This window comes from Suncus etruscus, chromosome 3, assembly GCF_024139225.1.
Source record: "Suncus etruscus isolate mSunEtr1 chromosome 3, mSunEtr1.pri.cur, whole genome shotgun sequence".
Taxonomy (NCBI): Eukaryota; Metazoa; Chordata; class Mammalia; order Eulipotyphla; family Soricidae; genus Suncus; species Suncus etruscus.
The window spans coordinates 8,911,728-8,936,493 of record NC_064850.1 but is presented as its reverse complement, the minus strand read 5'-3'; the positions used below and the strand labels follow the sequence as shown (position 1 = coordinate 8,936,493).

Sequence of the window (24,766 nt, the reverse complement as noted above, 5' to 3'; positions counted from 1 at the left end):
GTGGTTCGAATCCCGGCATATGGTCCCCCGAGCCTGCCAAGAGTGATTTCTGTGCACAGAGCCAGGAGTAACCCCTGAGTGCTGCCGGGTGTGACCCAAAAACCAAAGACAGACAAGGAACCTCTATGACAATAATAGTTGGAAATTATCATTCTGGACAAGAACTTGGAATTAAAAGGGCATAAAACAATATACATGATACCTCTTCAGTAACAGTATTGCAAACCTGTGCCTAAGAGGCTATAGAGTGAGGGAGGGAGAGAGGGTTTGGGAGGGAATGGGGGAGGGACAGGAAGGTAGAAATGGGGAAACTGGTAGTGGAAACTAAAGATGATGAAGAGATGGGTGTTGGAACACTCAACTATCAACTCTTAAAACTGTATCTTATGGTAATTTAATTAAAAAAGAAAAGAACAAAAGATGAGACCTAGAGGAATCATTAAGGAAACATTCAAAGATGTTAGCTGCAGCATTGTTTGAAACACTGGATAAGTGTGAGCAGTGCCAACTTCCATCAACAGGGATGGAAGGGCACTGAGCGGTGACAGCATCCAATCAAGAGTTACACACAGATGTGAAGAAAAAGTAAGACCATCTGCATTAATACAGAACCCATCAAAGATGTACTATAAAAAAAAGGATGTACGATAGTTGTAAAACTATGGAAAGCCGTATTAATTTCACTTTTGCATACATTTTATTTTATTATTGTTTTGTAGTTGGTGTTTTTTTTTTTTGTTTTTTTTTTTTGGTTTTTGGGCCACACCCTGTGACGCTCAGGGGTTACTCCTGGCTATGCGCTCAGAAGTTGCTCCTGGCTTCTTGGGGGACCATATGGGACGCCGGGGGATCGAACCGCGGTCCGTCCTAAGTTAGCGCAGGCAAGGCAGGCACCTTACCTCCAGCGCCACCACCCGGCCCCGTAGTTGGTGTTTTTTGTTTTTTATTAACCCAGTGGTGCTGGGTGCATTCAAGAATCACTCTTGGGCTCATGGGACTGTATGAGATGCTGGGTCTGCTGCGTGCAAGACAAATGCCCTACCCATTGTGCTATTGCTCTAGCCCCACACATTTTATCTTTATTTTTTTGTTTTTTCGGGACACACCCGTTTGATGCTCAGGGGTTACTTCTGGCTAAGTGCTCAGAAATTGCTCTTGGCTTGGGGAGACCATATGGGACGCTGGAGGATTGAACCGAGGTCCTTCCTTGGCTCGCGCTTGCAAGGCAGGCACCTTACCTCTAGCACCACCTCGTCGGCCCCAGCCCCACATGTTTTAACGTGAGAGCATATTTGTGATTTTTTGGGTCACACCCGGCAGCGCTCAGGGGTCACTCCTGGCTCTACGTTCAGAAATCGCTCCTGGCAGGCTCGGGGGACCCTATGGGATGCTGGGATTTGAACCACCGTCCTTCTGTATGAAAAGGCAAATGCATGCTATCTCTCCGGCCCCCATATTTGTGAATTTTTATAAATGTTGAAGGTCTGGGGTGATAGTTTAAGCCATAGACACATGCTCAGCATGCTGGGACTCTGAGTTCATAGTTTCCCACAGAAGAACCCAACACTCTCAGGAAGGCGGGCTATGTGTTGCCGGAAGTGGCCCTGGCCTTCTACTCTGTACTGGGCATGGGCCTTATTTAAACAAGAATGCAAATGAAAATACAAGAGACTTATGAAAATAAATATACACTGGATCACGGGCAGAACTGAGCAGGAGTTACATAAAAGAGCAGGAGGAATGGGGGAAGTTAAAGATAGGAAACACTAAAATTATAGAGATTTGTGCTCTTTTCTCTCTTAATAAGGAACTAAGGTTAGAATTCAGTTGATAGTCTACAGAGCCCTGCTAATTTTTTTTTTTAAACTCTAGCCACATGAAAACCGATTCCTAAGTGAGAATGATTGAGAACAGTCTTAAATAAGTAGGATCTCTTAAATGAAGACACCAGCTGGGCCAGTGAGGGGCAGTCACTCTAATTAGATACAGGAAAGGCTGTGGGGTGGCTGTGAGGGCCAGAACTGTGAATTCCCCTCCTACGCCAGAATCAGACAAATCGCCATAAAAGGCAACCACAACCCAGAAGACGGGCAGACCCGCAGTGGCAACGATTCTTTTCTAGCAGCTCTTGAAAGACTTCATTTGGGGCCTGAACACTCACTCTGTACTGCTGGGTAGTTTCATAGCCGCCCCAAAGAGGCAGAAACCTTGAATTCACAATGACAGCAGTTGAGCTCATCATCTTATCCTAGAACCTGTCTCTCACGTAGCCTGGTGCTAGAGATGCATCCCCCCCAAACTTTATAGATTGGTTTCTGGGTCACACCTAGTGGCACTCAGGGGTAACTCCTGGCTCTGCACTCAGAAACCGCCCCTGGCACGCTGGGGGACCATATGGGATGCCAGGAATTGAACCGGGCCCTCCCGGGTCAGCCCAATGCAAGGCAAACATCCTATCGCTGTGCTCTCTCTCTCCTAGAAATCCCTAGAGATGCATTTCTGGTGGGAATGGGGTCACAGTGAAAGGGTGGAACTCACAATTCTTCCTGGAACATCTGCTTGATGGGATATGTTAAACTGGTTTGTGTAAGTTTTGCCTAAAACATAGCCAGGAGCCTGACCACACCACAACCCATGGACCTGGATTTAAATCTGCAGAGGAAAGGCAGCCCCAAAAGCTCACTATTTGCTTTTAATTTGAATGGCAGTTGCGAATCAACACACCAGTACAGGAAGGACGGAAAGACTGTCCATTTGTCTAGGGCAGGGTTTCGACCTCATTGCAACAGACATTTGGGGCTAAAGATCCTTTGCAGTGGGAATTGTGCTACGCCTAGCAGGATGTTTAATCCACTAGCAGTCAGCAACACTCCCTCAAGTTGTCCTATCAAAGCTATCTCCTACCAAGCAAGGTGATTAAACCTCTGGCCTCAGCAATGGTTTCACTGATGATCTCACATAGGCAAATTCTATTGTCTGAGGTCCTTCTGTCTTTCATTTCGTGTAATTCTTCTCATGCTGTGGAAGCATTTCTTGCTCCCAGGAACAACCAAAGAACTCTCCCCACTCATTTCCACCCAGGAGAAACAGAGAACTGTGCAGCATTCTGGGCGTGGGGCTTCCAAGGATCAGAGAAAGGACTGAAGTTACCTCCTCGATGTAAGCCTTGGGAAGAGGCAGTCCAGCGGTGACCTGCAAGGAAAGGAAGTCATGTCAGAGGCATTTTCTATTTACAGGAAGGTTGTAGCTTAAAATGGTGTTTGGCGAAGACTGAAGACCAAAAGTCACACAGACAACATGGTTTCCCATCCTAAGGATTTAGGATTAAGCCAACAGCAAAAAATGTTGCTGTTTTAAAAAGAGCAGGGAACCTTCAGGCCTGAATCTGGAGGTGAAGAGGACACTTTAGGGCAGGGGTCTTCATATTGTATTTATTCCCATTTTGTTTCTTCACTTCTAAATAAGATATATGCAGTGTGCATAGAAATTTGTTCATAATTTTTGTTTTTACTATAATCTGGCCCTCCAACAGTCTGAAGGACAGAGAACTGGCCCCCTGTTTAAAAAGTTTGAGGACCCCTGCTCTAGGGGAAAAGTGGCCATGACCTCACTCAATCAAGAACACAGCAGTGGGTGTGGACAGAAAGGGCAGCATGATCTAAGACTGACAATGGGTTTAGGGTTGGTCAAAGCGGGGGAACCCTGTCTTAATGGAGCTGAACTATAAGCCAGGGCAACACCAAGAGGAATCGGACCCTAGACTCTTCCCTATCAAAGCACTCCTAGGTTGGACTTCATTTGGAGGAAGGGAGCCAGATGCATCCTAGGTAAAGGGACCTAGCCCACAGAGTGGGCAACAGCAGTGATTAAGAAGCCCAGGGCTGGATCTACTCCCTTTTCATTCCTTTATTATTATTATTTTTTTTTTTTTTTTGGTTTTTGGGACACACCCAGCAGGTTCCGGGGTTACTCCTGGCTCAGCACTCAGAGAACATCTCTGGCAGGCAGGCTTGGGGGACCATATGGGATGCCAGTATTTGAACCAACGTCCATTCTGGGTTGGCTGCATGCAAGGCAGATGCCCTATTACTGTGCTATCTCTCCGGCCCTTCCCTTTCTATTTCTTTAGGAGACTCTGGTGCTCTCAACCTGAAAGGAAGTAGAGAAGTTGACTAGAAGGGGTCCCAAGCCACCTGACTCAGGCCTCCCATAAGCTCCTCTGCTATAACCGGAAATAAGGTGAGCAGCAATGTGGTGCCTGGACACTCACGTGTAAGTCTCCTCTTTAGGCTGCCCAGCAAAGCATCATGAATTCTCCTACCAGAGGGCTTGATGGGTATGCAAGAGAAGGAGAGGCAATGGTGGGAGGGTGAGTGAGAGGGCATCAGAAAGCTATACTTTCGAAAGTGGAGCTCATTGGGCCAGGTGGCGCAGTGGTAGGGCGTTTGCCTTGCACGTGGCTAACCTAGGACAGACCTGGGTTCGACCTCTGGCGTCCCACATGGTCCTCCCAGCCAGGAGTGATTTCTGAGCGGCTAGCCAAAAGTAACCCCTGAGCATCATCAGGTGTGGCCTCAAAACAAAACAAAACAAAAGAGAGAGAGAGAGAAAGAGTGAGTAGCTCATGGGGCCAGTGTTAGTGATAGCCAAGAGTATGGCATTTACCTTGCATGAAGCCAACCGGGCTTGATACCCAGAATCTGCCAGGAGTGATTCTTGAGCTCAGAGCCAAGAATAAAATCTGAGCATTGACGGATATGGCCCCAAAACAAACAAACCAAAAAGTAGCTCATGGAGAAGAAGGGAGCACATGCTGAACTGCTGGCTGCCTGGTGAAGAGCGTTTAGGGGATCTCTGGGACCTCAGAACAGTGACTGCAGGGACTGTGCTTTGGCAGTCTGGAGGTGAGAGGTCAAGGGGACACTCATAACAACACATATGTTCTATGGACTTTTTCACTCTTACTCAATGCACACAGACTTTCCCAATGATTACCTATGTTGTGACACCACAACAGTCCAAAGGAAAAATAAGATTCCAGTGGGTGTCAATTGAGCCAGATTCTGAGGAATTTTAAAATATATGCCAGGAATGACCTCTGAGCACAGAGCCAGGAGTAATCCTTGAGCACCACTGGTGTGGGCCCCAAAACAAAAAGTGCTAGGTCTAAAATCTGCTTTGGAAAATAGTATTTTTTTTTTGCATTACAGAATAAAGCAACTCTGTTAAATCCTTAAATACTACATATTGATAGGTTGGGGCTGGAGTGATAGCACAGTGGGTAGGGACTTTGCTTTGCATACAACTGACCTGGGTTCAATCCCCAACTTCCCTGCTGGTTCCGAGTCTGCCAGGAATAATTCCCGAGTGCAGAGCCAGGAGTAAGTCCCATGTACTAATAGCCAGGTGTGGCCAAAGCCAAAAGAAAATAAAAAGTACTGATAGCTACAACTCACCTAACAGAAACTCTGTCCCTTTCATTAAGTTTTCAAGGTACAAAGACATCCAGAGATCAAAATGCTTGAGGGCCACTACAGGCAGAGAAAACTGGATCACTAAAGTAGGCAACACTGATTTTCCTCTTAGGTAAGGGAGGTTCTGGTATGATTGGCTCCTGGAGGATAGGAATTCAATAATTTCTCAAATTAGGGGCTGGGAAGGTGGCGCTAGAGGTAAGCCTTGCAAGCGCTAGCGTAGGATGGACCGTGGTTCGATCCCCTGGCGTCCCATGTGGTCCCCCCAAGCCAGGAGCGATTTCTGAGCTCATAGCCAGGAGTAACCCCTGAGCGTCAAATGGGTATGGCCCAAAAACCGAAAGAAAAAAAAAAACCAAAAAAAAACAAAAACACCTGAAGATCAGTTACATGTCTTCATGTAAAGAAAAAGTACTAAAAGAATAGTATAAAAAGTATGCTTTTTCTTTTTTTTTTTTTTAAATTTTTTGTTTGTTTTTGCTTTTGGGTCACACCCAGCAATACTCAGGGGTTACTCCTGGCTCTGCAACTCAGTATTGCCCCTGGCAGTCTAGGGGGGTGGGGGGACCGCGCACAATATGATATGCTGGGATTTGAACCACCGTCCATCCTGGATCGGCTGTGTGCAAGGCAAATGGCCTACGGCTGTGTGCAAGGCAAATGGCCTACTGTTGTGCTATCTATCTGGCCCCCAAAAGTATACTTTTTCTTTCTTCAGTCAGTCGTGTGCAAGGCAAGCACCCTATCCACTATACTTTGGCACCAACTCTCTTCCCTTTCTTTTATGTGATACTGCTCAACCACTGAGCCACAATCCTTGGCGTACCCAAATTCAATGCTTGTGCGGACTGTGATATGTATATGAGCTAAAACTGGACTGAAAAATTAAAGCAGTCCCTGAGTAAAAATGGCACATAAATCTGTGAAGCATTCTATATTTTCATTACTTATTGTTAAGGAAATGACCATCAAAGTGATGATGAGATAGCTCTGACATTTATGAGAATGACTGGTATCAGAAAGGCCAGAAACAGGTGTTGGTGGGAGTGTGAAGGAAAAGGAATTCCCATTTACTGTTGATGTCTCAAAATAATAATTCAACAAGTCTACTCCTGGATAACTATCCAAAGAACAAAAAACAACTAATTAAAAATATATTTATATACTTATTTTCATTATAGCATTATCTACAATAGCTAAGATTTGGAACTAACCCAAATGTCCAATGATAGATGAGGGAAGCAAAAGAAAATGTGATATATATACACAAAAACAAATAAAACCAAACAAATCCTTGGACTCAAAAGGCAGAACTAAAGTTATCAGCAGACTTGGGCAAGGGATGGGGAAATTAATGGGAAAGATCTCTATGGGCTGTGGTGGAGGATGTTGGTACTTTGGTAGTGTGGTAACATACTTTGAAGAGGTGTGAAATCATTCCCTCAAACACAAACATATATACCAACATTACCTCATTTAAAAAAATCATTTTTGGTTTTGTTTTGTTTTGGGGCTGTTTAATCGGTGCTCAGGGCTTACTTTTGGCTCTGCACTCAGGGATTTGTCCTGGTTTGGCTTAGTGGGACCGTTTGGGGTGCCAGGGATATAGAACCTGAGCTGATAGCCTCAGGGTAACCTTTCTGACCCCCTAAAAACTACCTGTTTTAATTAAGAAAGATCAATTTAATGGGCTAAAATGATAGTACTTTGGATAGGGAGCTTATTTTTCATGTGGATAACCCCAAGCTCTGCCAGAAATGGTCCTTGTACATAGAATCAGGACCAGGTACGGCCCCAAATACAAAATAATTAATAATAATAATAATAATAATAATAATAATAATAAATTTCAGAGCCAGGAATGTAGCTCAGCAATCGGGCACTTGCCTTGCATATTGGCTCCTGAGTTCAAGCCCCCAGTACCACCAAAGAGGAAAAGAAAAAAATCAATATTCAACAAACAGGAATTCAGAATAACTCAAAATTCAAGCTCAAACTGAAATTAGCTCATTCTAATCTGTGTGTGTATAGAGGAAGGGCAGAACCGCCTTTCTCTTCCTGCTCCACATGGCAAGGGGCCTACCTACAGGGTCCACTCAGCAGGTGGCAGCTATGAGGGTTAACTCCCCAGGGAAAATGGGACTCAAGTTTCAAATAGTCTGAAAAGAGAGATGATCTTGTGGGTAGAAGCAAGCATGGTCCTTGGAGGGGCTGAGAAAATGTCTAATGTTTTCCTCACAAAGACGGGCTGTAATGCCACAGTGGGCTCCCAGAACAGACGGGAATGGTGCCTTGTGTAACAGGAGAGTAGCACCAGCCAGTTGAACCCCTTAACCCCTTATCAATCTGATGGTAAGAAGAGGAGCTCAGGCACAAGTCATTCAACTGGCCCAAACCTTCAGAAAAATCCTGGGAACTGGACTTCTCTGGGTTTTGATCCTTACCGTGGGGCCCCCTCCGTGCATTTTGAGAGCCCTGACGGTGGCCACAAGCACCACCACATGGGGACGGAGTCCCGAATAGCGGCACTTGATGTTAAAAAACTTCTCCATGCCGATATCAGCTCCGAATCCTGCCTCAGTCACTGGAAGGAGAGACACAGTTGAGTTGTAAAAATGTCACCCCAATGTCCCTCAATAATAAAAAGGAAAATGGGATCTCGTTTTCGATTTTGAAAAATACTCACCTACAAACCCTTCCGGGCCAACCAGCTTGAGCGCAATCCTGTCTGCAATGATGGAGGAGTTGCCATGGGCAATGTTGGCGAATGGCCCTGCATGGACGAACACTGGAGTGCCCTGTGAAGTCAACACTGTGAGGAAGCATCGACCGGATGCAGAATGGGTAATACAGGACCGGGACATATCGTTGGAATCCAAAAGGGATCCACAGAAGGAAACTAGGAAGTCACTATTTTTATATAATGGTGGTAGCCCAGGCACTCTCAGGGAGAATGGAAAGACACATTCCATGATTCCCCAAGAAAAGTGTGCTAGTGGCTAGAAGGGGTGATTTCCCCCCCACCCCCCTATGTTCAAGGGTCACTCCCAGCAATGCCCAGGATGCCCAACCTTGCTAGGCTGGGGGATTGAACTCAACACGCATTGTGCTATGCCCCTAGAAATTTACATCCACCCACCCCAAATTTACATCACTCAGCTCACCTCTAATGTCTGCATGAGATTGGGCTTGATCGCATCCTTCATGAGCACCGTCAAAGCACCGCTCACTCCCTACAACACACACAAAGGTGGGAAGCATCAATTTGAACCAACAAACCTGCCAAAACTGCTAACCAAATCCAACCAAAATTGGGCATTATTAGTTATGTCTTTGTCTGCCACCTTAGAGGCCAAGTAGCTCTTTCTTCAAGACAAGATTCATCCATTCTTTTTCTTTTTCCCTGTTTTTGTTTTTGGGCCACACCCAGGAGTTACTCCTGGCAGGCTTGGGGGCCCATATGGAATGCTGGGGAATCGAACCCGGGTTTGTCCTGGGTTGGCCGCAGGCAAGGCAAATGCCCTACTGCTATGCTATCGTTCTGGCACCCATTTTTTCTGAATATATTACAAAGCTACCTGTTATTTTAAAGTCAAATAGATTACATGCCTTTCACATGTAATTTTTGAAAAAACTCTGAGAACAAGATCTAAATCTGCTACCAAATGATGTGAGGGAATTTGTGTTAGACTGTTCACAACTTTCCCGAACTTCTAACACCTTCTAACTTCTAAGCTGTTCCTACAGCTGATGAAAACCAGTGTTCAGTGATGATACCATTTTCATGAGCCTGCAGGTAATTTCTGTGACTGGTGGTTGCAAACTGCTGGTTTTTAGGATGTGAAAGCTAGAGCCGTTTGTTAGCCTGTGAATTGCAACTCCCTATGGGATTGTGTAGGTAATGTAAAATCTTTGTGGTTTGTTTTAAAATACATTTCTTGGGGCTGGAACGATAGCACAGCGGTAGAGCTTGCATGCTGCTGATCCGAGCTTGATTCCCAGCATCCCATATAGTCCCCTGAGCCTGTCAGGAGTAAAACATTTCTTTACGATTTATTATTTGTGTATGTCTGATCTGTATGCCAATTTTATATATCAATATACCCAGGGGTGCATAAAAACTTTTCAGGTAAAGAGAAGGTCATGAGTAGAAACAGTTGAGGAAATTTTGTCCTCACGTATTGAATTCCTAGACACTTAGGTGTCTGGATTAAATGTTTCCCAAAGCTAAAAGCAAACATTTAACCCGGAAGTTCAATGCCAACTTTGAAAATATCAGACCTTTCCTTAAGGCATCCAACCATAGCTCAAAAAGCTAATATCAGAATAAGATATAACTATGGATCCCGCTGATAATCCACTTTCATGAGTTTCTAAGTTTCTGACTTAGAGATTAGGATTAAAAACCATTTTCTTACTTTTACATGTCAACTGTGAAAACAGGACATGGACCCCCTCTTCCCCTTTTCTGAACTCTTCTCACATACTACTAACCACAGTGTATCATTTGTTATATGTCAGCACAAACAGGGCCTTCAAAAATTAACTTGTAAAATTATCTCATTTCCAACCTTCTATTACCACAAAAACGATTCAGAAATAACCTGATGTGCAGCATTGGCTTAGAAGAACCAGTAGGAGACCTGCCTAATGAATTGCTTCAATGCAGCTATTAATGTAGATACAGAAACAAAGGAACAAGCCACATGACACATGTCACTGGAAGGAGCTAGGAGAAATCATGGGGATAGAGCTAAGTGATGATGCTCAGGGATCCCTCCTGGTGGACTCAGGGAACCACATGGGGTATTGGGAATAGAATCCAGGTCGGTTTAAATCACCCTACCTGATGTACTATCACTCTGACCCTTTACTCAAACTTTTTTCTTTTTTCTTTTTTTTTGTCGGGGGAGAGACAGGGCCACACCTGGTGGCGCTCAGAAATTGATCCTGGAAGGATATGGGAACCATATGGGATTCTGGGAATCAAACCACTGTCGGTCCTGCGTCGGCTGTATTCAAGGCAAACACCCTACCACTGTGCTCTCTCTTTGGTCCCCACTTGGACTCTTTTTTTGTTCTGTTTCGTTTTTGCTTTTGGGTCACACCTGGCAGTGCTCAGGGGTTCCTCCTGGCTCTATGCTCAGAAATCGCTCCTAGCAGGCACTGGGGACCATATGGGACGCCAGGATTCGAACCACGCCTTACCTCCATGCTATCTCTCCGGCCCCACCCCTACTTGGACTCTTACCGTAATGCAGACAGTACATTTGGGAATGTCCAGAGGTTAAAATGCTGTAAGCCACCTATGACCTAGTACTTATTCACTCTGAAGTACTGATAAATTTCTTAATCACTTTGTGATTAATAGAATAATAAAAATAAATAATAATATTGAATCACAATAAAATAGAACTCAGTAGTTAACTGTGACACTCTCTCTCTAGCAAATTGTTGTTATTGGTAAAACCCTAAGAGACTCCAAAGAGACGTGAGCATCACCGAGTCCAGAGCCCAGGTACTCACCAGATCTTCAGCACTGATGGGTTCCCCTTTCTTGCTGGATGCCACCACCATTTTGCCCAGTCTTTCTCTCATGTCCTCCAGGGAGCTGGTGAGGGCCAGGACCGCCATGATTTCACTGGCCACAGAGATATCAAACTGAGCCTAGTGGGAGAGAAAATGACATTAAGCCAGAAGTATGAATGGAAAGGTGATCTTGCTTGCATTTGAAGTTTAGACAAAGCTTCAAGGGCTAGAAGGACAGCCTAGAACGTTTAGAACTCAATAAAAATAACCCTCTAAGTAGCAAAACTTTGTATTCATTCTAGATTTTGAGAAGCCAATAATAAAAAAAAGAATGTTCTAGTAGGCCTACTAATTCCTTTGTTTATGGTTTCCCTAACATCCTAGGGAGCAACACATAAGCATTTATTCCGGAGACTTCTTATTATAAAATGTCGACCAAAAAAAGAAGCAATTTTTAGTCAATTCACGTACAACGATGTTCACTTGGGGCCGCCCCACCTCCAGGAGAAAAACATACAGGTGACACATGGGATTTATTGCAAAAGCTGTTAGGAGCACTCAATCCCACACACCCACTCGCTTCCATTTTAAAAGGGAGAAGGCAGAACAACACCTGGCAGGATCAATTGGATGGGCGAGATGGAGGAGGAGAGAGGAGCCAGGAGGATCTAGTTCAGAACTGTTTACTGAAAAAGGAACAGTTACCGTGCGCGTGTAGCCTTTCTCCGTGGGAGACTGGCCAATGGTGATCTTCCTCAGGAATCTATCATTGGTATCCAACACTACAACAGGAGAGGGAAGAGACAGAAGCAGGGTTAGCCGAAGAGCCCTGAGGTTAAATGAGTTTGTGGTTTTGCTACTGGGTTTGGGGCCACACATGGTTGTGCTCAGGACTCACTCTGAGTGGTATTTTGGAGATCATACATGGTGTCAGGGATGCAACATGGGTCTGCTGTGTGCAAGGCAAGTGCCCTACCTGCAATACTATCACTCCAGCTCCTAGAACCAGCAGAATTTTAATTAATTTATATTTGGGGGGGATGTCCTGGGTTGTATTACAAAAATATCACTCCTGGCAGTGCTCAGGGGATCATGTGAGGCCAGGAAGTAAACCTGGGTTGACCGTGAATACCCACCCTATCCACTGTACTATTTAACACACCCCCCCCCCCCACTATACTATTTTAAAGCAGCATCTCTAACTTAGTGTGTAGCTGAAGATTTTATTTCAAAATCGATGGCAAAACTAAAAACAAGAATATGGGTTAAAGTTAAAAAATGATCTTCCTATACTATATATATATATATATATATATTTATATATATGAATTATTTTTAAAAGAAGAAACATGGAGAGATTTATTTTTACTGCCTAGAAAATTCAAATTAACAAGGAATCTGGACTCTATTTTAAAGCATCTTCCATAGAGAAGGAAAGCAGAGAAGGGCAGTTTATCTGAAGGCTGGTATCTGTTGCCAAGCTATGGAGTGAAGCACTCACTGATTTCATCCTTCCCTGAGAAACAAAGGGGGTATGAGTGCAGGGTGTGAATGCATGAATGCAGTATCTCTGAGAGGTGGCTGGGTGATGAATTTACTCTTTCCTGGAGAATGTTTAGAAGAATTAATTTCCATTTTTAAAGTAAAAATAGTTTTATTTAAGAAATATAAATAAGTATATATTTATAAATATATAAGTATATTTAAGAAATATAAACACATAAAGTTAAAGAAAAGAATTACGGGGCCGGAGAGATAGCATGAGGTAAGGCGTTTGCCTTTCATGCAGGTCATCGGTTCGAATCCCAGCGTCCCATAGTCCCCCATGCCTGCCAGGAGCAATTTCTGAGCATGAAGCCAGGAATAACCCCTGAGCACTGTCGGGTGTGACCCAAAAACCACACACACACACACACACACACACACACACACACACACACACACACACACACACACAAAAGAAAAGAATTACACACCCCAAGTTGGGATGTAGGAAATTCCAAAGAGAAATGCCACAATTTTTATTCTGATGATAGAATTGGATGATGATCCAATTGTGTACCAATGGGAAGATGAACTAACTTTCAACTTCCAGGACTACTGTCAACATTTTAAGGTAGTTCTACTTTCTTCTCTTTTCCTTTTCTTCAGTGTGGGGAGTTCATATCTGGCAGTGGTCTGAGGACCATATGGGATGTCAGGTTTCAAACCTGGGTCAGGCACATGTAAGCCAAACATCCTACCGGCTGCACTATTGCTTCAGCCCTATCGCTCCACTTTTTTTTGGTATGAGATATTAAACAATAACCAGAAAATGGGGCTGGAGAGACAGCATGGAGGTAAGGCATTTGCCTTGCGTGCAGAAGGTCGGTGGTTCAAATCCCGGCATCGCATATGGTCCCCTGAGCCTGCCAGCAGCGATTTCTGAGCGTGGAGCCAGGAATGACCCCTGAGCGCTGCCGGGTGTGACCCAAACCCCCCCACCCCCCGCAAAAAGATAAACAATAACCAGAAAATGCAAAGTGAACAACAAATGACTTCACATTCTAAGTGAAAGAACAAAATCATTTTAAAGGCACTTGATAATATGCTAAGTTGCTTTCCATAAAGATGGAAAATTTAAGCACAAAAGCAGTATCTTGTATATTACCCAGCACACAGAGGTGAAGGATGTAGTGTGTTGGTGCCTATCCAGAGACTTTAAAACATCTATATATAGTGGAGTTGGTTGACTCATTTCTCAGTACAAGACAGTCAGTCAGGAAGTGTGATCCATTTTTCCTACTATGCTCCTACTTTTCTTACAAGGTGTGAATTGAACACAAAACAAAGGAAAAGTGAATGGAATGTTCCATTTAAAAAATGGACCACTGGGGCTGGAGAGATAGCCAACCGTAGTGTGTTTGCCTTTCAAGCAGCCAATCTAGGTAGGATAGATGGTGGTTCGAATCCCAGCATCCCATATGGTTCCCTGTGCCTGCCAGGAGCGATTTCTGAGCACAGAACCAGGAGTATGGCCCAAAAACAAATATAAACAAACAAAAAATGAACTACTAAAGGCCAGGGGAAGAGTTCAGTGGCCAAATGCTGCCTTGCAGGCAGGAGGCCTCACACTCACTGGCACTTGACCTCTGAAGAAACCTGAGATTAAACCGTGTGGTGTAGTCTTTAGCACAATTCCACTAAGTGTGTGAGCTCTCAACCACTGTACTATCCCCAATACTGCAACTACAATAGAAAAAAAGAGAAATCTCTTTGTGCTAAATAAAAATATAGGGCCAGAAATATGATATTGTGGGTGGGGCACTTGCCTCGTACATAGCCATCCCAGGTTCAATTCCTGGCATCACATATGGTCCCCTGTACACCACCAGGAGTAATTCCTGAGTGCAAAGCCAGGAATGACCCCTGAACATTGCTGAGTGTGGCCCCAAAACAAAACAAAACAAAACAAAAACCAATTTAAAATAAACAAACTGACTCTTTAGCTTATTCCTTATAAATTAGTATACCATCTGTCTAAGGTTAGTGAAGTAGGAAGATAAAAATCTAGTGCCACGTTTAGATTTAAGAGTCTTGTTCTAAATACTATTAGCTAGCAATAGCTACTGAGCCCAAGAAAAATCACAAAAATATTTAAATTGGCTGTTAGCTGCACTCTAACACTGGATGAAAATTCCTTTTCAGCAGTGACACATGATAAATGGATGCATGGTTGATAGAAAATGAAGCATATGGTAGCGAAGTCAGGCAACTCTCTCATCAATTGCTAAGTCCTTAAATTCTGAAGACTCTTGACTTTGTTAAAAGATTAATAAAATGGGCCCGGAGAGATAGCACAGCGGCATTTGCCTTGCAAGCAGCCGATCCAGGACCAAAGGTGGTTGGTTCGAATCCCGGTGTCCCATAGGGTCTCCCGTGCCTGCCAGGAGCTATTTCTGAGCAGACAGCCAGGAGGAACCCCTGAACATTGCTGGGTGTGGCCCCCCCCAAAAAAAGATTAATAAAATGAGGTTAAAAAAATGAGTAGGCAAGTCAGAAAGCTACAGGGAAAACCAAGTTGCCGGATGAGAGTTCTGAGAATAAAGGGCAATGTGATTCAAGAAGTGATTAAATATAATTTCTCTACTTCATAACACACAAAGTTTCTGTAGAGTCTAACTTACAAAATGATATTTTTGATTTATGAACTTTGCTGAAACTGCTCTGACTCCAATCAATACTGAATAGTCGATGTTCAACAAAAGGAGGTGTGACTAGAGCTAATGAGGAGAGGGAATGAAGGAGATGGCCAGAAGAAATGAACAGGAGAGCATCTTAGTCATGTCGGAACCAGGAAGAATTATTCCACACGCTTCTGGATCTCACTTTTTTTGAGGGAGAGGTTGAGGGGTGGCAGAGACTGGAGACGCTCAAGGGTTATTCCTGGCTCTTGCTCAGGAATGGCCCGGTGGTATTAAGGAGACCCTAAGTGGTACTAGGGATGGAACCAGCTAAATTGGCCACATGCAGGGCTTACACAAGTGCCTTATTTCTATACTCTCTCCAGCCTCATTAATAACTCTTACAGAGGGTGGGGGTGCCATATAACCAAAGCAAAGGGGTTGTAGACACCCTTCCTGTACCTCTTTGCCAAGTTATAGTGTCTGGATCAATATCCAATCTTGCAAATCTGTTTATTTCTTCATCTGTCAGTGAAGAGGGATCAGTCTTTTCAATACCCAGTCTCTGAAGAGGCAGGAAAATTAAAACATAAAAAGCAGACAAATAAAATAAAAGGTTTAACAGATTTAACCTCTATCTATAAAGAGGGTTTTTTCTCACAAATATAAAATATCTTAAATTTAAGGAATTTAAATTTTTTGTTTTTGTTTTTGGGTCACGCCTGGCAGCGCTCATGGGTTACTCCTGGCTCTGTGCTCTGTGCCACTGGCACTCTCAGGGGACCATATGGGATTTGAACCACATCCATCCCGTCCACCCCCCCAAACCCCCATTTGGCCATGTGCAAGGCAAAAAGCCCTACCGCTGTGCTATCTCTCCAGCCACAAGGAATTTTAAATTTTCCCTTAAATTAAAGGGAAAGCTGTGATTCCTTTGGCTATACCTGGAGCAAATTCCTACTCATTTTGGTACTCAGGTACTTTGAACATGATTTCTGAGTGCAGAGCCAGAAGTAACCCTGGGTGTCAGCAGGTGTGGCTTAAAACCAAAACAAACAAAAAAAATAAACTCCAAACAAACAAACAGTGAGTAACTTCTGTATCTAATTAATCAACCCAAACATGGAAATGCAGTGTATGAAACTTTTTCCAACAGACAACTGTGAAGTCCAATGAAATATTTCAAAGGACAAAATAATACCAATAATAAAGAAATGATCTCAAATTACTTTTAGGTGTCTTTTTAAATAACATGGCACTATACTTTCAATTATAATTATTCCAGAAAGAAAAAAAAAAGATGTCTTTGCCTTCTCACAAAGAAGGAAATTCTGTTTCTCTAGAATGTCTACCCTCCAAGTTATAGACAAATAAGTGGAAAAATGCCTATAATCTGCATTTATTTCCCCTCCAACTCAAGGATTATTCAAGTGGGCTCCTAATCTTCCAATAGTTCTTTTCCTGCCTTAAACCTGTTTTGTGGGCCCGGAGAGATAGCACAGCGGCGTTTGCCTTGCAAGCAGCTGACCCAGGACCTAAGGTGGTTGGTTCGAATCCCGGTGTCCCATATGGTCCCCCGTGCCTGCCAGGAGCTATTTCTGAGCAGACAGCCAGGAGTGACCCCTGAGCATCGCTGGGTGTGGCTCAAAACCAAACAAACAAAAACAAAAAAACAAAAAAAAATCTGTTTTGTGTATTGTCTCCAGTGGTGCTTAAAGGTTGGTCAAATGGTCCAACATGCCAAAAATATGACAGTGTTAGGGAAGCTGGAAAATGCCTCAGTCAGTAAGCTGTGAATATGCTGATAACAATCTTTCACTGGCTGAGCAGAGGGGAGAAGAACATGCAGGAGGGACAGATCGGGCTGACTCCTGGTACTCAGACAGTGAGTTCTCACTCCAACCCACTGAGGATTACTGTGGGCTTGGGTAAGTCACCTGATTTTAAACTCTGAAAGTTTATTTGTTTTTTTGTTTTGAGCCAAATCCTGTGGTGCTGAGGACTTACTCCTGGCTCTGTGCTTAGGAACCACATTCCACATCTGGCATTCAAGTTCCATCAGCAAAAGTCAGATCTAAAATCACCTATTTTCACAGTACTTTGAAATCTCATAGAAAACAACTTTAATTTATAACACGATTTTTACCTTAAGTATAACAGCACAGTAAAAAAAAATTAAGAAATATCAAATCATAAAATAAAAGAAATAACACCTTTTATCCAGTGTGAGTATGTATGATATATAGTGATAGAATTATAAAAAGCATCTAGGGCAAAATGTAAACAAGTAACAGAACCTCATGGACTATTCTCACAGCACTGAAATACAAAATTCCAGGCAAGGGATAGCAAGGGATATGCTTTCCATATATGAGGCCCTGGGTTAATCCTGAGAACCAAAGGGTGGGGAAAAAAAACCCCAAAAACCAAATGATTCTTTTTTTTTAAAACTAAAACAACTGAATGAAAATCACATTAAAATGAAGTTAAATGTTAAGACAGCCCATGAGGTAAAAGGCTTGATCTGATCCTGTTCAAAACCCAGGGACTGCCAATGTGGTCCCAAAACCAAAAATAAATAAACAAATAAATAAATAAATAAAATAAAAGTAGTGTTAGACTGGAGAGACACTAACAGGCTTAGTTCAAAAGAGACCTGGCTTTGGGGCTGAAGGGTGGCACAAATGGTAAGGCATTTGCCTTGCACGTACTATCCTAGGACAGACCGTGGTTCTATCCCCCAGCGTCCCATATGGTCCCCCAAGCCAGGAGCGATTTCTGAGCACATAGCCAGGAGTAATCCTTGAGTGTCACTGGGTGTGGCCCAAAACCAAAAACAAACAAACCAACAAAAGACTTGGCTTTGAGTTTTGGCACTGGCAGGATGGTCTCTTCTCTCCCTAGATCTGTTGGGTATGACCTCCCCCAAGCAAATAATAACAAAATGCAACTTTTATTGGTTGATAAATAGCAGCACATACCATCTGCTGAATGCTTATAGATGCCCAGCTATTTAAAGTATATGTATATGAAACTTATTAAAAATTATGACTCACACATAAATATACATATGAAATAAATAACTTACATAATTTCTCATATGGGCATACTTTGCATTTTATTTTTTAACTCTGCTGTACTATCCCTTTATAGTCAGTCATAATCTTCCTTCTTCAACCGGTAACTCCCAGCACCCACTGATTTGATCTCCATCACTTCTGTTTTCTTAACGAACATACATAGTGCTAAATCTTTGAAATTTGTTTCATTCAACATAATGTGTGTGTGTGTGTGTGTGTGTGTGTGTGTTTCTGGACCACATCTAGTGATGTTCAGGGCTTAGTCCTGGTTCTACATTCAAGAATTACTCTGGTGGGACTCAGGGGACCATATGGCATGGCAGGTATCAAACCCAGGCCAGCCATATGCAAGACCAGCACCTTGTCCACTGTCCTATTGTCCATATTATCCACTGTACTATCTCTTTGACCCCACAACGTAACGTCTCTGAGATACATTCATATTCTTTTGTGTATCAACAGTTCACTTCTTTTGCCCCTGTGGATGTACCAATTATCTATTCACCCAACTGAAGGACTTTGGATGGTTTCTAGTTTGGAAGATTAGTAGGTATGCAAAATACACTCATTTTTTTTTTTTTTTGTTTTTGTTTTATTTTGTTTTTGGGCCACACTCAGTGATGCTCAGGGTTAATTCCTGGTTCTGTGCTCAGAAATCGTTCCTGGCTTGGGGGACCATATGGGGCACTGGGAATTGAACTGAGATCTGTCCTGGATTGGCTGCGTGCAAGGCACATGCCCTACCGCTGTGCCACTGTTCCAGCCCCAAAATACACTCATGTTTTTGCATGAACACAAGGTTGCATGTCTCCCTGGCCTTACACACACACAATGACTACATAAGTTATAAAAATTCAAATAAAGAAATAGAAGAGGGCCAGGAGATAGTATAGTGGTTAGGACATATACTTCACATGTACTCGACAGGGGTTTAATATCCAGCACCGCAACCTTCTGAACATCACTGGGTGTAGCCCTCGAGGCCCTGGGCACTCAGGGTCCCAAATATAAATATATATGCATACATATGTATGTGTATATATATATATGTATAAAACATATGTATATATAAAAAACTACTGTTGGTTAAGGTGCTAAAGAAGTGATTCATCATCCCCAAACTGCAATGTTATGATGTTATAATAAAACTCCTATTCAAGGGGTCGGAGTGATAGCACAGGGCATTTGCCTTGATGCTGCTGAATCCGGATGGACCCGGGTTTGATCCCTGGCATCCCATATGGTCCCTCAAGCCTGACAGGAGCAATTTCTGAGCACAGAACCCGGAGTAAACACTAAAAAGCCGACAAGTTTGGCCCCTCAAAAATGAAAAATCAAAACTCCTATTCAAGCTATAAACAAAGTTGTCACGTTAATTGAGAGCAGCTGTAGGTGTTCCTTTCATTCCAGGACTGTGACTTCAATGGCTTCTGGGAGCCAATACCTCCTTCTCAATGACCAAGTTTCATAGTCTCAAACATGAAAGCCCAAGGAGCCAAGTACGTGCTTTGTGTAGGTTCACCCAAAGACCACCGGGGAACTCTTGATCAATGAGCTGGGTGAGGCCCCCAAACAAACAAATAAAGTAAAAAAGGAAAAGCTGATATTTACCTGTAACCGTCGGATCTGTATATCAGAGAACTTTCGAATTCCATTTACTGAAGGTACCAAACGATTAAAGAGAGCCTTGAAGAAAACACAGAAAAGACTTTCAAGTATAAGGAACCTCAGTCCTTTATTAATTTGCAGTATCAGTTCGGGTGTTACAACTATTTCTAAAGCGCACAGGGGTCATTTATTCTTAGATGCTTGGGTTATTTTTTCAGATTTTGTCTATAGCGCTGCAAAAAACATAGGGAAGCCAATACCTTTATTCCTTTTTTGGGGGGTGTCTATGAGGTATATTCCAAACAAGTACAGATGATAGATCAAATGGAAGCTTAATTTTTAAGTTTTTTGGAAATGTCTCTACGATTTTCCAGACAGTCTGGACTAGTCAGCCTTCCCACTAGTAGTGAATCAAAGTCCCTTTCTCACTGCATTTATACCAGCATTATTTGACATGTGCCCATCTTTGTGGTATGAGATATTATCTCATTGTTGATTTGCATCTTCCTGATTATTAGTGACACAGAGCATTTTATTTTATTTTTTTGGGGGGGGCACACCCGTTTGACGCTCAAGGGTTAGTCCTGGCTAAGAGCTCAGAAATCGCCCCTGGCTTGGGGAGACCATATGGGACGCCGGGGGATGGAACCGTGGTCCTTCCTTGGCTAGCGCGTGCAAGGCAGACACCTTACCTCTATTGCTACCTCACCGGACCCGATACAGAGCGTTTTTCATGTGTCTTTTGGCCGCTGGCATTTCTTCTTTGAGAAAGACTATTCAACTCTTCATCCCCATTTTCTGATGAGGTTGGATTTTTTTTCTTATAAGTTCTACCAGTACCTTATCTATCTTTGATATTAACCCCTTATCAGATGGTTGGTATATATAACGGAATATTACTAGGCCACGAGAAAAGACAAAGCAATGCATATTACTGCTGCTACATGGAGGGGCCTGGAGAGCACCATGCTGAGTAAAGCTAGTCCGAGGGACAGAAAGGGACATAGAATCTCTCGAATATGGAGAATATAAAGAAATATAATGGTGGGGCAAGCATACCCAAAGACAATGGAAACAAAGCATATGAGAACTGGTATTCAGTAGGGAATATGCCACCTAAGGAGGTTTGGGATAGGATGGGGTGATAGGGATGGGATGAGGGTTGGGAAATGCCTCTGGTGGAGGAAAAAGTGTCCAACCACAAGGTGTTGTTGAAAGGTGGTAAAGTGTTATATATGAAATTCTATCAGAAACAGTAATATAAACCATGGTGCAAAAATTTATATTAAAATAAGTGCCTCTTTGTAGAAGCAGACTAATGGGAGGAAAATTGGGGGGGTTCCACTGGTGAAGGGATTGATGTTGAAACATCATATACATGAAATCTAATCATAGATAATTGCAACTGCACAGTGGCTGTATAAAAAATATTTTTTTAATGCACGGGGCGGGGGGGGTCTGAGTAGCCTACCTTGTCTGTTTGGGTGAGTTCGTGGAACATCCGGGCATCGATGGCTGCAGCAACGAGGTTATTGGCAGCAGTGATGGCGTGGATGTCACCTGTGAGGTGCAGGTTGAACTACAAAGGAGCAGCTATGTTAGCCTTCCAATTTACAGCTACCTTTCTCAAATTCATTCTGCTACACTTAAATTGACTCCACTGTTAAAGCTGGCAGAGAAGCAATGGCAGCTTAGTTAAAAACACTCCACGTGTTCAAGGGTGGGAACCCCTGAAAATATAAATTATTCATACACTGTCCCTGCAACAAATTATGGTTTTCACCAAGTTCCATGTCCAGAAATTATGCCATAGGGAGGGGCAGGCAAGAAGAGGGTATCAAGAGCAGCACTGAGAAGCACACAGGAGCCACCCAACGGGATAGCTGGAGGTTCCGATGACAACTTGAATTCACTGAATGTTGGCTCTCCCCAAAATCTTACTTAATTTAATTACTGGTTTAAAATTATTTATACCAGAAGCCAACTTTGAAATCCCTGTCAAAAAACTAAGCTGTCTCCAACTATGCTTATTAAGATTTTTCCCCCCTCTGAGGTGTTCTTTAAGGGGTTGAGAGAAAAAAGTCCATTGTCCAGTAAGGAAGACACAATAAACGTTTTTCTCTGGAAGGAAAGGACAACTATAACGAAAACCAGATTAGATAAAATCTCAGAAGATACCTCTTCCATAGGAATGACCTGAGAGTAGCCTCCTCCTGCAGCGCCACCTAGAGGAAAGCCAAGGGGGAAGGGAGGTTAGGCATCCTGAACCCGGCAACAGACATAAAATCAAGGAAAATAGGTCTTGGTAACTGCTATTCCTATGATTTATTTACTTTTTTACAACCACTTGGTAGATTTAATCAGGCATTTTTCTAATTTTCTTTCACTCACCTAAAACACTTGATTTTATTCATGCTGACTAGTCACACAACTGAAATCTCAACCTAAATGACGAAACTATAAACATATTAATAACTACTCGTTATCTTTAGAAACAAAGTTTTCCTGTGACTCTGGACATTAATTAGAAAACAGCCTGCACAGGGCCTGAGCGAAAGCACAGCAGTAGGGCATTTGCCTCGCATGTGGCCAGTCTGGGACGGACCCAGGTTTGAGCCCCGGCATCCCATATACTTAGTCCCCTGAGCACTTTTGAGTATGACCCAAAACAACAACAACAACAGCAGCAAATAAACAACTTAGCCTGTAATTGCATATAGGTAGACCTGCTCAGTCACCTATCTCATAGAATGCTACTCCAGCATTTTATTAAAAAAAAGTTAAAAATTTATATATTGGAAACAAACTAGCTTCCTTTTTTTTTTCTTTTTCTTTTTTGGTTTTTGGGCCATACCCTGTAATGCTCAGGGGTTACTCCTGGCTATGCGCTCAGAAGTCGCTCCTGGCTTGGGGGACCACAAACTAGCTTCCTAAATTAAAACGTGTACATTAAAAAATAGGTTAGGGTCAGAGAGACAGCATGGATATGGTCCCCCATGTCTGCCAGGAGCGACTTCTGAGCGTAGAGCCAGGAGTAACTAACCCCTGAGCGCTGATGGGTGTGACTCAAAAACCAAAAAAAAAAGTTGATTGCTAGATTTTTTTTGCTCACTTATTTGGATTATTAATTAAATGTAGAGTTGAGTTATAGTTTTGTTGGGTTCTTATTTTTTGCAAAGCAGAAATAATGTAATAAATATAGAGTTTGTGGTTTTTTGGAATGATAGCAGAGTGGATAGGGAGTCTGCCTTGCAGCCTGGTTTGATTTCCAGTCTCCTGAGCCTGCCAGGAGTGATTTCTGAGAGCAGAGCCAGGATTAATCCCTGAGCACTTCTGGGTATGGTACAAAAGCCAATAAATAAGTAAAAATAAAAATTCGGTTATTTATAAGAGGAGAGAAAATTGGGTTCAATAAGCAGAACGCAGGATAGTTCTTATGCTGAAATTATAAAAAGGTTCTTAAACTCAAGAGCAAATCAAAATTCAGCACATTTACAAAATATCAAAGCAATAGACAGAAAGCAAACTTCATTTCTCTTTTTAAAAATTAAAAAACTTGGGGCCGGGCGGTGGCGCTAGAGGTAAGGTGCCTGCCTTGCAAGCGCTAGCGTAGGACAGACCGCGGTTCGATCCCCAGGCATCCCATATGGTCCCCCCAAGCCAGGGACGATTTCTGAGCGCATAGCCAGGAGTAACCCCTGAGTGTCAAACGGGTGTGGCCTAAAAACAAAAAACAAAAACACAAAAAAACAAAAAAAACTAAAAAACTTGGGAGATGGAAAAAAAGAAAAAAAAAAAAAGGAAAAAAAACTTGGGAGATGTATATATGTATCCATGTATAAACATAATTTGTTTTTTTGTTTTTGTGTTTTTAAATTTTGTTGTCGTCGTTTTATTTGGGCCATCTCAGGTGATGCTCAGGGGTTTACTCCTGGCTCTTGATCTCAGGAACTACTCCTGACAGGTTCAGGAGACCATATGGATGCTGGGGACTGAACTCGGGTCAGCTGGCTACAAGGCAAACGTATAATCATTTCAGCTCCTAGATATAATTTTTTAAGAAAAGCTTGGAATGTTACTTAACTATCTGTAGTTTAGGTAAAATGGCTATGTTAGCATTAACGTGGATGGTTTTGATGTACATAACTGCACTTCACCACCATCGAAGTGCCCATCACCTTCCACCAATGTCCTTATTCCACCTCTAGTCTGTCTATCTTTTCATTCATTCTCCCTCTCCCTTACAGCCTGGCAGTATCAGTTTGATGAATAACCCAAGGCCAACCATTTGTCATCATTCAATACTGTTCTGTCTCTTATTTGTTTTTTATCTGCTACAGATAAGAGAGGTCAACTTGTAATGGTCTTTCTCCGTCTTAGTTGCTTAACACAGAAAGTAAAGGGCAGGCCTGTCTGACTCCGCATCAGTAGCTATAATTACCTTCACTATTAATTACTCTGACACTCACAGTTGAGCCCTAGCAACGCATTACACCTAGCCTAGGGAATCCTGGTCAGTGTCAGACAGTGACAGTAGGAACGAGGGTGACTCCTGGAAGCCTACACTGCAGGCACCATGTCAGGGATGTGTGAGGAGAATGCCTGGTATCAAATGAGCTGAACACACATACTCATTCGGGGTAAGGCAGGTCACAGAAGACAGGAGAAGGTACAGGAGCCTTTGGGTTTAAAAACCCACAAGGTCTTGTCATAGAATACCTTTGATTCCAAAGGTGGGGCCCTGAGAGGGCTGTCGCACACAAGCGAAGACATTCTGGTGAAGATGGGCCCCCAAGGCTTGCACTAGCCCGATTGTGGTTGTGCTTTTCCCTTCTCCCAGTGGTGTTGGAGTTATTCTTCAAGATGGAAGCAAAAGAAGAAAATTAAATTGGTATAATTTACTCGAACGACT

At 42.9% G+C, this 24,766-nt stretch overlaps 1 protein-coding gene across 1 annotated transcript in view; it reads right to left on the bottom strand.

Moving 5' to 3' along the window:
- MTHFD1 (methylenetetrahydrofolate dehydrogenase, cyclohydrolase and formyltetrahydrofolate synthetase 1) overlaps positions 1-24,766 on the bottom strand; it is an 85,946-nt gene that overhangs the window by 11,220 nt on the left and 49,960 nt on the right. Inside the window, exons 12-22 of the mRNA XM_049770328.1 lie at positions 24,574-24,710; positions 22,033-22,079; positions 21,326-21,433; positions 19,858-19,932; positions 15,629-15,731; positions 11,709-11,785; positions 11,001-11,141; positions 8,639-8,707; positions 8,161-8,272; positions 7,919-8,058; positions 3,151-3,192 (exon numbers count right to left, since the gene is read on the bottom strand). Of these exons, the coding sequence (XP_049626285.1) occupies positions 3,151-3,192; positions 7,919-8,058; positions 8,161-8,272; positions 8,639-8,707; positions 11,001-11,141; positions 11,709-11,785; positions 15,629-15,731; positions 19,858-19,932; positions 21,326-21,433; positions 22,033-22,079; positions 24,574-24,710 (1,051 nt within the window). The remainder of the gene's footprint in view (positions 1-3,150; positions 3,193-7,918; positions 8,059-8,160; positions 8,273-8,638; positions 8,708-11,000; positions 11,142-11,708; positions 11,786-15,628; positions 15,732-19,857; positions 19,933-21,325; positions 21,434-22,032; positions 22,080-24,573; positions 24,711-24,766) is intronic.